A 14,978-nucleotide genomic window follows, 5' to 3' on the forward strand; every position below is an offset into this window, starting at 1 on the left:
AATCACAGATATGAACTCCTGTGCTTTCTAACCCTCCAATCACAGAATTGATTATTCTTTGAAATGTTCCTAGAGCATTCTTCATCCCAAAGTGTAAAACATTGTATTCATACAGTCTAGACGGTGTCACAAATGCTGGTATCTCTTTAGCCCTCTCTGTTAAAGGAACACCTTTTAACCAGTCAATCTTAATAAGGTATTTAGCCTTCCCCACTCTATCAATACAGTCATCCATTCTCTTTCTTTGTTCTTTCTTGTTTCTAATTCCTTGTTCAACCATTTTACTTTTCTCAAAGTTCACTCTGTGAAGATACCATTTCATAGGCTGGGCTAATTTCATAATGATGTCATTCACTGCACCTGTGAACCATTTCAAAACACCAATTAGTCGTTTTACTTGTTTTTTCGGCTTTGGGTCCAACTGGTGGACCATATCAGTAATATTTTTCAAAACAATGGAATTCTGACATTTTAGTGAGTCTAGATTCAATGGGCAAACATGTTTTTCCATTCCATTATCAGATTTCACGACTCCATTTTGTACTTCAACAATTTTCCCAGCTACAATTCCAGTAAACAAGTGTCTTATTTTGACTCGACCATTTTGTAAACTTTCCTTGGCAAAGTCACAAAGCTTACTAAATCCCTTCCAAAGTTCTGTGAGTAGGGTCAAAGGTCCTTTTGGCCTGTAACTGAACACAGGTTCCAACAAATTACCCTTCACTGCCTTCTGAGTCGAATCTCCACCACTAAATAAGAAGAGGGGAACCCCCTCGTCCCAATTTCCTCATTTCTCACACAATGATATCCACCTAAAGGCATACTGTAAGCCATGTTTAAAATTTCAGCCTTGTAACCTTTCAAAACGACCACGTGGCTTGCAAGCACTGTGGCTGGTCTCCACCTCCTCATCAACACCCCATCTTTAAGGTAACATCCCACTGACTCTCTCTGAACCTCCTCTCCTGTGAGAGCCATCTCCCTTAAAGCCACCATTCCAGAATCTCGCTTCTGTTCCTCCATACATTCCTTTCTCAACAAAGACAAACCTTTCTTATACACCTTACCCTTATCAGCTGTACTACCCTCTAAGTCCTGCTGAAATCTGGAAGGTAGAAAAGTCTGTGATACATCATAATTTAACCCTTTGGTCTTGCTATAGGCCTCAACAGCAGCTTTGCTCATTAGCTGAATTGCTGAAACACTCTTATCTTGAAGAGCTGTCAACATGCCTCCATTGTTTACCAAATTCTGCATCATCATCAGGCTGATGAGAATATGAAAGAGGTTAAACAATCTCTTTATCAGCTTTCTCCGACCTTCACTACGCCTTGCTCCCATCACAGTACAGTGAATAACAGCACGACCTTGCGGGTGCTCACTTCCAAATGTCCAAACAAAATCCAACAAACTAGCGCGTCCTGCCTCGGCAGGCCTCTGTCCTGTAAGCAGGGTCAAAGGTCGTGCAACCAATCCAACCTTTTCCAGTACTTTTGCCATTATTTTCAACAACACTGACCTCATCAGGTTCCACTTCATGACCAACTTTTAAAACACGGTCAGATACAAATGACTGAGAATCCTCACTTTCCACTGGTACCAAGGTTAACCCCTTATTCACTGAACCAAGTCCATCTGACACAAAAGGACTGCATTCCCTTTCAACCAAGTCAGGCACCTCAGACTTCAACTGAGCCTCAACACAAGGTTCAGAATCCTGTGAACTCACAGGTACTTCAACAACCTGAACCACATTCAATCCGAACAACTGCCTCTTCTGGGCTATCATCACTTGTCCCAGTTTCAAATTCAAGGTCATCTCGAACCTCCCAGCTATTCTCTGGCCAACTCCTTTCTGGAGAAAACTCAACCTCGTGGGTTAAAACTTCTTCGTCTGCTTTCTCAACAGACCCCTGCAGGGTACAGAAAAACCCACTTTTTCTGCAGGCACAACAATGCTCATTCAGTGTCCAGATCATGTGTCCTGAGGTCTGTATCATCTGACCTCTCATTTATTTCACCAGGCTGAGCATCAGCTGTCATTTAAAGAGTCCCTCCCTCCTTTGTCTGTCAAGGAGTGCGAGCAGGCAACACGTCCTTGAAAGTAACATCAACAATCTGCCTTTGGCCACCATAGCAACTTCGAGCTGCTCGGTGCTGTCTCCAACTCCAAACTCAGTAGAAATCCAAAGTTACTTCCAATGCCTTAAAGTGACAGTCCACTGTTAATCTTCGTCTCTCTCTTCTTTCCAAACACACCATCAATGATAAATGTCTCTCTCCAAACAGTTAATAAGGGCACTCCTGGATCCCCTCACAACATCAACAAGTTTGAAATTATGAAGAATTTGAAGGTATCGACAGTCATCTTGAATGCCACGAGGAAAATGAAGATTTGAAGGATATAATCATCTAAAGCATTGTATGAAGGCAGTCCATTATATACACTAGATGGCTGCACTGATTTTGTTCATTTACAGTCAATCTAAAGAACATGGCAGATGAATTCCTCTGGTGATAACTATTAGGAACCTAAAAACTGTTTTATAATACTGTAAAGGTATTGTTAGTGTTCTAACTTGTTCTGCATTTCACTTAAATACATAAACTGTAACTCATTTAAATGGTAGTGTGTCTTTTTTTTGTACCTTTTAACTATTTCCATGAAATTTCAGCTAATTGGGAAACTGCTTAATTGGATGAAATGTACTGGTCCTGATGTGTCTCAATTAACTGATATCCACTGCAATTGTATTGGTAGCACAGCTATTAGTGCAATGCCATTACAGCTTGGAGAGTCGGAGTTCAGAAATCAAATCTGACACTATAAGAAATTAGTCCCTCCCCGTACTACATGAATTTCCTCCAGGTGCTCTGGTTTCCACCCATATTCCAAAGATGTGGTAATTGCTAAGTTAATTGGTCAGCGTAAATTGTCCTGTGATTAGGCTAGGGTTAAATAGGTGGGTTGCTGGTGGTACTGTTCATTGGGCTGGAAGGGCCATTTCTGCACTGTATCTCTAAATAAATAAATGATTGTCACATGCATCAAGTTGAAAAATTTGTCCTGCATAATGCTGTAAGTAATTGTGCACTGTGGGTGTGCTATAATGGCACTGGAATATTTTGTTCATTTATTTTATTTAGAGAGGAGGCATTGGTCAGACCACACGTAGAGCACTGTAGGCAGTTTTGGGCCCCTTATCTAAAAGATGTGCTGGCATTGGTTTATAAGAATAATCCCAGGAATGAAAAGGTTCATGTATGAGGTGAGTTAGATGGCTCTGGACCTGTACACACTGAAGTCAGAAGAATGAGGAGCATCTCATTGAGATCTACTGAATACTGAAAAGCTGAGAGAGAGTGGACTTGGAGTGGATGAGTCTCAGACCAGAGGGCAGAGTCTCAGAATAGAAGGATGTCCTTTAAAACAGAGATAAGGTGGAATTTCTTTAGTCAGAGGGTGGCAAATCTGTGGATTTTTTTTGCCAAAGATGGCTGTGGATGCCAAGCCATTGGGTATATTTAGAGTGGAGGTTGATATACTCTTGATTTGTCAGGGCGTCAAAGGGGAGAAGGCAGGAGAATGGGGTTGGGAGCAATAATAAATCAGCCACAATGGAATGGCAGAGCAGCCTCAATGGGCTGAATGGCCTATTTGTTTTCCTTTGGCTTATGGTCTTAGGTGAATTTGTAATCAACTTTCTCCACCCTCCATATACAATTTGACTGCACACATCTCAAGCCATTTGAAGGACTCCCTCAATGATCTATTTATCCTACATACCACATAACAGCTTTTAAACTGTTCTATTTACCCCTCTGTGAATGCTGTACGTTACACAGAACATAGACCAGAACAGTACAGGAACAGGCCCTTCGGCCCTAATGTTGTGCCAAACCAATTAGATTATTCATCGAATGGCCATCTAATCTCTTCTGCCTACTCAATGTCCATATCTTTCCATTTTCCTCACATTCATGTGCCAGTCTAAACATCTCTTAAAAGTCCCTCATGTTCCTGCCTCTACCCCCACCTCAGGCAGCACATTCCAGGCACCCATCGCTTTGTGTAAAAAAACTTACCCTCTCATTTTAAATGCATGCCCTCTGGTATTAGACATTTCAATGCCTTGGAAAAAGATATTGCCTACCTATTCTATTTATGACTCTCATATCCTTATAAACCTCAGCTTCTGCCATTCTAGAGAAAGCAACCCAAGTTTGTCCAACCTCCCGTTGGATTAAGGCAACATCCTGTGCTCTCTCCAAAAACTCGACATCCTTCCTAATGGAGTAACCAGATTTAATGACTCATTTCTTGTTCATATTTCTTGTGTTTACCAGATAATGATAGACTGATTCTCTAATCCTTTAAATATTAACTATTCTTGCATCTCAATTATTTTTAAACCAAAATTTTTCCTCACATTTTTTGCAGTATACATCACCTGTCTGCCCTTTCACTTCTGCCCCCAAAATTCACTTGCGATCTCAAAGCCCACACTGCCACCTGGCTTTGGAGCAGTGGAATTCACCACTGCAACATACAATTCACTGGAGGAAATCAGTGGTTCTGATGCAGAGTTTGAACTTGGACCAGCATCATAACATTTCCATTGTAATTATATGTACTCTGTGCTGTGTGTGACTGTTGGTACTGTGTGTTTTGCACCTTGGCCCTGGTTTCGTTTGGCTGTATTTATGTGCATGGCTGAATGACAATTAAATGAGTTTGAACAGTTGCTCCCTCCAACCTGTGTTCCTCCAGCAGATTATTTGTTGCTTCAGATTTCAGCACCTGCCCTCTCTGTGTGTCTCCGTATATGATAATCAACATGCAGATGCTAGCAAGCAGAAAGAAAACAAAAAGAGAAATCGAACCACTCAGTAGGTCAAATAGTATCTTTAAAATAAGAAATAGTATGTTTCAGGTAGACAGCAGCATAGTGGTTAGCACGACGCTATTACAGCTTGGGGCATCAAAATTCAGAAATCAATTCCAATGCCCTTTGTAAGGAAATTGTACATTCTGCCTGTGAATTGTGGATTCTTCTGGATACTCCAGTTTCTTCCTACATTCCACAGAAGTACTGATTAGTAGGTTAATTGGTCATCGTAAATTGTCCCACAATTAGGCTATGGTTAAATCTCAGGGGCATTGAGGCTCATTGGGCACTGTATCTTTAAATTTAAAAAAAATAGACAGATATTCACTCTTCGTCTTTCCATGGATGTTGCTGTGCATTGTATGTTTCCAGCATTTTCTGTTTTTATTGAACACTTACAGTTGGTGTCTACTTTATTAGGTAAACCTGCTCGTTAATGCAAATATCGAACAGCCAATCATGTGGCAGCAACTCAATGCATAAAAGCATGCAGATGTGGTCAAGAGGTAATCAAAACTGCATACAGTACCCCAAGTTAACATCTTATACAACTTCAACATAGCATCCCATCTCCTGTACTCAATACATTGATTCACGAAAGCCAACGTGCCAAAACTTTCTTTACGACCCTATTTACCTGTGATGCCACTTACAATGAATTATGGACCTATATTCTCAGATTCTCAGTGAGTCATCAGTCAGTGAATTGATCATCAGTGAATTAATTTGAGAGATAACTGAACTGGAAAGGGTCCAGTGTAGCCAGGAGAAAGGTTTTAATGTGCTCCATGACCAGCTGCCCACAGCATTTCATAATGGTTAATGTTAATGCCACTGGATGATAGTCATTTAGGCAGGCTACTGTTGCCGTTTTTTGGCACTGTTTGCTTTTTGTTCCAGAGAGACGCTGAATATATCCGTCAGCTGAGCTACACGGTCTTTCAGAGCCTGACCTGGTATATTATCAGGCCCTACAGCTTTCTGTGGGTTTTCCTCACCTCAGTTTCAGCCAGATGGACTGTCTGCTCCCTTGAGGGGAGGGGTGCCTTCCTTGCCAGCACTTTGTTCTGCACCTCAAACCGGGCGTAGAAGACATTCAAGCTCTCAGGGAGTGAAGTATCCTGGTCATTAACAAGCAGGGTAGACGTAGTTTGTAATCTGTGGATTCCCTGCCACAAATGCCTCATGTCTCTGGTATCTCAGAAGATGCTGCAAATTCTCTGAGAATGCTCTTATATCGCCTTCCTGATGGAGCAGAAAAGCACAGTTCTTGCTTCCCTGAGAGCTGTTCCATCTCCCAATCTAAAAACAGCATCACAATTCCTTAGCCTAGCACGGATCTCTGCAGCAAGCCATGGTTTCTGATTTGCCTTCAGCCAGATGTGTTTTGTGATAGTAACATCCCCAGTCCACTTCTCTCTGTAGCTGGTCACAGAATCCACATATTCCTCCATGCTAACATGACTGCCACAGAGCAGCCTCCCTGAACATTCTCCAGTTCGTATTATCAAAGCAGTCCTGCAGTGCAGAGATTGCACTCTCAGACAGGCAGCAGAAAACCATAAATGTACACTCAGTCGCCACTTATGAGGTATACAATAGCCTGTAACTTCCCTTTTGGGAAGTTTGAACCACTTGCACGACTTGGCATTTGTGTGGAGTCTCAAAGGTGCAGAGTGGTGGCACCGTAGCATGTACAGGCCGACTTCAGGGAGCCTGGGCCTTGGAGAGCGGAATATGAGCCAATGCTTGGCCATTACTGAAGCAATTTAGTGCAAGGCAAGCAGAGACAGCAGGGCCCAAGCTTGGGCCAGACAGCGAGGAAAGACCTGAGGTTTGACCATTTTAAGCACTGGGATGAATTGGAAGGGGCAGGTATGGGCTGAAATGAGACATCAGGGCCCGGGCCCAAGAGCATATCAGAGCAGCAGGGCCCAGGTCTGAGACTGAGGAATGTCAGGAGGTCTGGCAGATTTAAGCATCGGACCAGATCGAAAAGGTCAGGGGGTTGGGGGATGGAGGTGAGGGATGGGCCGGTTCAGCTCATTGCTTCGAGAGGTTTACTAGTCTCGGTGCTGAACTGAGGTTGTGGCCTACAACGAATAGGCTTCTGGATCAGCTGTGTGGCTTCGTGGCTGTGAGTCACCTTTGTGAACTTCAGTTCTGAATGTGATTTGCTTACTTTTATTGTTTGCACAATTTGTATTTTTCTGTACATTAGGCACTTAACAGACATTTTTTTTTAAAAAAAAGGGTTCTATTGAGTTTCTTTGTTTTGTGGCTGCCTGCATCTCAAGGTTGCACATACCTTGATAATGAATTATTTAATTTATTATTTTTTTTTTTACAGGAGCTACCTATTAAAGTGACCACTGAGTATAGTTTCCACGTGTTGGACAAGATGTAAGAAGTGACAGAGGCAGCATGGAAGCAAGCCCCTTAAACCAAGATCAACTCCGGCCACAAGGGCTACCCGAGACAGTCCTGCTTTCCCCAAGCTTGGTCCACAGCTGTCTAAACCTCTCTTATCCATGTGTCACAGAGATCGATAATGGGGCCTCAACTAGTTAAAAGGATTTATATTTTTAAACTTTATTTATTTAAAACTAAAGAAAAGGCCAGGAGAAATTATTTACTCATTTTATTTATTTAGAGATACAGCGTGGAACAGGCCCTCCCAGCAACCCTTGATTTAACTCCAGCCTAATCATGGGACAATTCACAATGACCAATTAACCTACTACCAGCAGGTCTTTTGGACTGTGGGAGGAAACCAGAGCACCCGGAGGAAACCCACACAGTTCACAATGAAAATGTACAAACACCTCAGCAGCAGTGCCTGAACTCTGGAATGCCCTGAGCTGCAACTGTGTCATGCTAACCGCTACACTACTGCGGCACGTACTGGAGAACAAGGAACTGACAGAGAAATTAAACCTCCTTACAGCAGGGCAGTGCTTTGGGCATAGAATGAAATAGGAGCCTATAGGAATGAACGGTAACAAGGAGGAATAATATACCATAAGACAGCCCATTGAATCTGTTCTGCCATCTGACCATGGCTGATTTATTTTCTAATAATATGTAGGCTAGTACAAGGGGGACTGGAGGGAAGCACATGGGTATTTAAAACCCACTTTCAAATCCCTTACTATCTCTTCTTTCAGTTAGTCCTGATGAAGGGTCTCGGCCCAAAACGCTGACTGCACCTCTTCCTATAGATGCTGCCTGGCCTGCTGCATTCACCAGCAACTTTTGTGTGTGTTGCTTGAATTTCCACTATCTGCAGATTTCCTCGTGTGGCATTTAAGAGTAGGCTATTTATTTATTTTACACAGAGTGGTGGGTGTGTGGAACGGGCTGGCAGGAGTGGTGGTAGAGGCAGAGACATTAAGGACACTTAAGAGACTCTTAACTCTGCCGTGGACAGTCCCAAGCCCAGCTGTGAAAGGAGGAGGGTTGGTCATCACAACAGCAACCCCATCCTGTAAAAAAACCCAGAGCTACAGAAATAGCAAAAGGAGCTCCAAAGACCTCAACCCTGGACAAGGAAGGACCTTTGATGGGCCATATTGTACCTGGGGACCTGAAAGAATGGACTAGGACAGAGGAATCTGTTGAGCTACTATCAGCAGCCTATGCCCCCATGGGAATGATGGGCTTTAAAAGAAGAAGGGAGTTTTAGATAGGCACATGTTTGAAAGAAAAGTTGAGGGCCATGTTAATCTTGGAGTAGGTAAAAGGATGGCACAATATTGTGGGATGAAGGAACTGTAATGTTCTGTTTTCATATTCCTGTCCCACTGTTAGAAGTATTTCAAGTTACTCAGATGCTGGGATCTGGAACTACAGGATGGTGGCATCCATTAGTCTCGCGAGACCATGAATCTGCACGTGGAAAGTCTTGCTTCAGTCTGTGTTGGTAGAGCAGCGTCTGTTGTGGCTGTAGAGTCCCACACGGGAGTGACAGTCTCGGCTGCAGCGACTGCACTTGAAGGCGCTGTCCTCCAGTGTTGTCTTGGTGCTGTTTTTCCGACGAGTGCGCTTTTCTTCAGCAGCAAGCCTCAGCTTCTCTTCTCTTTTTAGACCTGTGCGTAGTTCCAGCCTCCAGTGAGAGCGATCGCCTGTAATGTCCTCCCAGCTCTCAACGTTCATGTTCAGTGACTTCATGTCTCTCTTGCAAACGTCTTTGAAACAAAGATGAGGCAACCCTTGTGCTCTCTTGCAGGAGGCCAGTTCTCCATACATCAGGTCTTTCGGAATTCTCCCATCTGATATGCGGTGTACGTGGCCCAGCCAGCGGAGACGGCGTTGTTAGAGCAGGGTGAAGAGGCTGGGTATCTGGGCACGGGCCAGGACCTCATTGTTGGTGACTCAGTCAGTCCACATGATGTCCAGGATGCGTCTCAGGCTGCGAAGGTGGAAGGCGTTGAGACGACGCTCTTGTCTGGAGTAGAGGCTCCAGGTCTCGCTGCCGTAAAGCAGTGTGCTGAGGACACAGGCCCTGTAGACTGCAACTTTGGTGTGCATCGTCAGCTTTCTGTTCTCCCAGACTCTCTGTCAGCCTGACAAATGTTGAGGCTGCTCGTCCGATCCGTCTGTTGATCTCCGGGTCTAGGGAGAGGCTGTCCGTGATGGTGGAGCCAAGGTATGTAAACTCGTGAACTACCTCCAGCTCGAAGTTGTTGATGGTAATGGCAGGGGGGTGCTCAACACCTTGGCCCAACACGTTGGTTTTCTTCAGGCTGATGGTCAAGCTGAAGTCCTGGCAGGCTCTTGAGAAGCTGTCCATGAGGCGTTGCAGTTGCTCTTCAGAGTGTGTTGCCAGTGCCGCGTCGTCTGCAAACAACATGTCCCCGATGAGTACTTCACGAAGCTTGGTTTTCGCCCTCAGCCGGGACATACTGAACAGTCTCCTGTCCGATCTGGTGTGGAGGTAGACACCATCAATTGATGTTCCAAAGCCGTGCTTCAGCATGACTGTGAAGAAGATGCCAAACAGGGTGGGGGCAAGCACACAGCCCTGCTTCACACTGCTGCGGATGTTGAAGGTCTCCGAAGAAGAGCCGTCGAACTGAACGACGCCCTTCATGTCTGTGTGGAATGACTGAACTATCCTGAGGAGCCTCGGGGGACAACCAATTCTGGCGAGGAGTTTGAACAGGCCGTCTCTGCTCACAAGGTCGAAGGCCTTCGTAAGGTCAATGAAAGCGACATAGAGTGGTTGTCTTTGCTCTCTGCATTTCTCTTGTAGCTGTAGAAGGGAGAAGATCACGTCTATTGTGGAGCATTATGACCCGAAACCGCACTGAGACTCGGGACATACCCTTTCGGCTAACTACAACGCGATACAGAAAATCAGCAGGTTAAGCAGCATCTATGAGGGTGAAGGAATTGTCGACATTTGGGTCACAACCCAACATCAGGACTGCTACTTTTGAGTTACTTACTTCACTTCCTTCTGCACTTTCTCAATCAAATCTTCTTCTTCTCTCTCTTTGCTGGTGATTTCTGCTCGGACCTAATAAAAATGGACAACATAAATTCCTTTGATCCACCTGAAAACGTGCTGAAGATTATTTCTCACAGTAAAATAGTCAGGTGGGCTGTTACAAGACTATTGAATGCACTGCTAGTACGATAAAATGGATTTATCCTCTCAGTCTACTTGTAATGGACTCGCACCTTACTCAGCTTTCACTGTAATACTTTATTCTGCATTCTGCTATTGGCAGTTAAATCTGATCAACTACTCTAGTTAACATCCCCTCTCACCCCTCTATCCATGACACTTTAAACTAAAAAACGATCCAGTGCTTTCTCACCATATATGACAAATAAACTTGTCTTGGGCTTGCAGCTAGGAACAGGTAATGATTACAACCAAAGTTTCGATGACAAACCCTGCGAACTTCATCCCTCATAAAGCCCGAGAAGAGTTTATTCGTCACTTTAAACTACTTATATAATGTTGTTCACATTGTAATTACATGCTGGTATTTAAATGCTTATACACATTTTATTCCATACCTGTATTTCTAACTTTATTTCGTTAGTTCTTCTAATGCCTGAATGTTGTTTTTTGTTGCACGTCACACCTTGACCAACACATCACAGCAAGTTCCCAACACATGGTAAATAAAGTTGATCCTTGGTTTACCTTGTGCTATCTCAAAGCACGGTGTAGTGATTTGATGTGTGTACAGTATGCAAGTTTTTCCACTGTACTTCAGTACGTGATAATAAAAGAATAATGTACTGAACTGGAAAACGTTAGTTACAGCAGTGTTTAACCTCAGTATCAATTGGCTGACAACCCTAGCTCTGGAGCCAAGAATCTTTACTGAAGGATGATTAGACGCCAACACGGTATTACAGTGACAAAGGGCTCTTCTGAGATAATTTTGGTAATTTTAACATCATGTCATCTGTGCTCTGCCCATTCATAAGACACAGGAACAGAATTAGGCCATTCAGCCCAATGAGTCTGCTCCACCATTCCATCACGGCTGATTTATTTTTCCTCTCAACTCCATTCTCCTAGGTCAAAGTAAAGTAAAATTTATCAGAGTGCATTCATGTCACCACATACAACCCTGACTTTTCCCCATTACTTTTGACACCTTGATGTATCAACAGCACATCAACCTTCATCTTAAATATACTCAAAGACTTGGCCTGCAAGCATTCTGTGGCAATGAATTCTACAGATTCACCTCCCTCTGACAAAATAAAATTTTCATCATCTGTTCTAAAGGGCCCACTGTATTCTGAAGCTGTATCCTCTGGTCCTAGACTCCCCCCACTGTTGGGAAACACCCTGTCCACGTTCACTCTATCTCAGCCTTCCAATATTAGATAGGTTTCAATGAGACTATAAAAATTCAAGTAAAAGACTACAGAAAGTGATGGACATAACCCAGTCCATCAAACAATAAACCCTGCCCACCAAGTACAGTAAATGCTGCCATCAAGGCCATGACCGCTTCTCACTGCTGCCATCAGGCAGGAGATACAGAAGCCTCAGGTCCCATATCACCAGGTTCAGAACAGTTATAACCCCTTAACCATCAGACTGCTGAACTGGCATGGATAACATCACTCACCACAATTACACACTGACTCACTTTCATATTGTCATTATTAGTTTTATTTGCACTGTTGTCTTTTATTCACATTGCTGGTTTGTCCGTCTTCTTTTATGCATAGCTTTGAGCAGGGGAATCAAGAACTCGAGGGCATAGGTTTAACGTAGTGGGGCGGGGGGGGAATCTTGTCAGGAGTCTACTTCCTCAGCATATCATCAAAAAAACCCTGCCAAACTTCCACAGATGTGTGGTAGAAAGTGTACTGACAGGCTGTATTATGGCCTGCCATGGGAACACCAATGCCTTGGAGTAGAAAATTCTACAAAATGTAGTGGATTCTGCCCAGTACTTCACGACTACAAAATCCCCAACCATTGAGCACCTCTACATGAAACGTTACCATGGAAAGCAGCATCCACAATTAGAGATCTCACCACCCAGGCCATGCTCTTTTCTTGTTGCTACCATCAGGCAGTAGGTACAAAGCCTCAGGACTCAGGACTGAGTGAAATACATGTTAGTAGGGAAGTGGTGTTAGGTAAATTGAAGGGATTGAAGGCAGATAAATCCCCAGGGCCAGATGGTCTGCATCCTAGAGTGCTTAAGGAAGTAGCCCAAGAAATAGTGGATGCATTAGTGATAATTTTTCAAAACTCGTTAGATTCTGGACTAGTTCCTGAGGATTGGAGGGTGGCTAATGTAACCCCAATTTTTAAAAAAGGAGGGAGAGAGAAACCGGGGAATTATAGGCCAGTTAGCCTAACGTCGGTGGTGGGGAAACTGCTGGAGTCAGTTATCAAGGATGTGATAACAGCACATTTGGAAAGCGGTGAAATGATCGGACAAAGTCAGCATGGATTTGTGAAAGGAAAATCATGTCTGACAAATCTCATAGAATTTTTTGAGGATGTAACTAGTAGAGTGGATAGGGGAGAACCAGTGGATGTGGTATATTTGGATTTTCAAAAGGCTTTTGACAAGGTCCCACATAGGAGATTAGTGTGCAAACTTAAAGCACACGGTATTGGGGGTAAGGTATTGGTGTGGGTGGAGAATTGGTTAGCAGACAGGAAGCAAAGAGTGGGAATAAATGGGACCTTTTCAGAATGGCAGGCGGTAACTAGTGGGGTACCGCAAGGCTCAGTGCTGGGACCCCAGTTGTTTACAATATATATTAATGACTTGGATGAGGGAATTAAGTGCAGCATCTCCAAGTTTGCGGATGACACGAAGCTGGGTGGCAGTGTTAGCAGTGAGGAGGATGCTAAGAGGATGCAGGGTGACTTGGATAGGTTGGGTGAGTGGGCAAACTCATGGCAGATGCAATTTAATGTGGATAAATGTGAAGTTATCCACTTTGGTGGCAAAAATAGGAAAACAGATTATTATCTGAATGGTGGCCGATTAGGAAAAGGGGAGGTGCAACGAGACCTGGGTGTCATTATACACCAGTCATTGAAAGTGGGCATGCAGGTACAGCAGGCGGTGAAAAAGGCGAACGGTATGCTGGCATTTATAGCGAGAGGATTCGAGTACAGGAGCAGGGAGGTACTACTGCAGTTGTACAAGGCCTTGGTGAGACCACACCTGGAGTATTGTGTGCAGTTTTGGTCCCCTAATCTGAGGAAAGACATCTTTGCCATAGAGGGAGTACAAAGAAGGTTCACCAGATTGATTCCTGGGATGGCAGGTCTTTCATATGAAGAAAGACTGGATGAACTGGGCTTGTACTCGTTGGAATTTAGAAGATTGAGGGGGGATCTGATTGAAACGTATAAGATCCTAAAGGGATTGGACAGGCTAGATGCGGGAAGATTGTTCCCGATGTTGGGGAGGTCCAGAACAAGGGGTCACAGTTTGAGGATAGAGGGGAAGCCTTTTAGGACCGAGATTAGGAAAAACTTCTTCACACAGAGAGTGGTGAATCTGTGGAATTCTCTGCCACAGCAAACTGTTGAGGCCAGTTCATTGGCTATGTTTAAGAGGGAGTTAGATATGGCCCTTGTGGCTACAGGGGTCAGGGGGTATGGAGGGAAGGCTGGGGCGGGGTTCTGAGTTGGATGATCAGCCATGATCATAATAAATGGCGGTGCAGGCTCGAAGGGCCGAATGGCCTACTCCTGCACCTATTTTCTATGTTTCTATGACTCGCACCACCAGGTTCAAGAACCGTTACTACCCCTCAACCATCAGGATTTTGAACAAAAGGGGAAAACTACACTCATTTAAGGACTCTTGTTACTTCATGCTCGTTATTTATTGCTATTTATTTATTATCTACATTTGGACAGTTTATAGTTAGTTATCTATAGATTTGCTAAGTATGCCCACAGAAAAAGAATCTCAGGGTTGTATGTGGTGACAAGAATGTACTCTGATAATAAATTTTACTTTGAAATTTGAGATCTAATAGGAACCCGAGGGGTAACTTCTTTACCCAGGGACCAGCCAATAAATGGAACAAGCTGCCAGAGGAAGTAGTTGAGACAGGTAGGTTGACAATGTGTAAAAAGGATGTATATACAGAAAGGTGGTGGGAAAGGGCCAGCATCATCATGCAGGATCCCACCCACCCTGCTCATAGGCTGTTTGTCCTACTCCCTGACAGAATTGTGATAATGCAGCATCCACACCAGGACCAGGAGACTCAAAACAGTTACCTTCCCCAAGCAGTAAGGCTGATCAACACCTCCACCCACTAACCCACCCCTCCACACCCCCAACCACCACTACGTCATTTCCTGTTCAGAATCACCCAATGCATAGATATTGCTGCGCCCAACAACACTTTATAGATGTACAATCAATGTCTATAAGCCATCTTCTGTATTAATATTTATTGTGTTTTCATTAATTATTACTGTGTTCCTTACCTTACCATGATTTTTGTGCTTCATTGGATCCAGAGTAACAATTATTTTATTCTCCTTCACAATTGTATACTGGAAATGACATTAAACAATTCTGAATCTTGAAAAGGTACTTGAGCAGGTACATGGAT

General features: G+C 43.7%; 1 protein-coding gene across 1 annotated transcript in view; it reads right to left on the reverse strand.

Annotated features, from left to right (window-relative positions):
* The window catches only part of ik (IK cytokine), a 64,430-nt gene that overhangs the window by 35,486 nt on the left and 13,966 nt on the right, over positions 1-14,978 (reverse strand). The window contains exon 7 of the mRNA XM_063053019.1: positions 10,340-10,410. Within this exon, the coding sequence (XP_062909089.1) occupies positions 10,340-10,410 (71 nt within the window). The remainder of the gene's footprint in view (positions 1-10,339; positions 10,411-14,978) is intronic.

Source organism: Mobula hypostoma, chromosome 7 (assembly GCF_963921235.1).
Source record: "Mobula hypostoma chromosome 7, sMobHyp1.1, whole genome shotgun sequence".
Classification (NCBI taxonomy): domain Eukaryota; kingdom Metazoa; phylum Chordata; class Chondrichthyes; order Myliobatiformes; family Myliobatidae; genus Mobula; species Mobula hypostoma.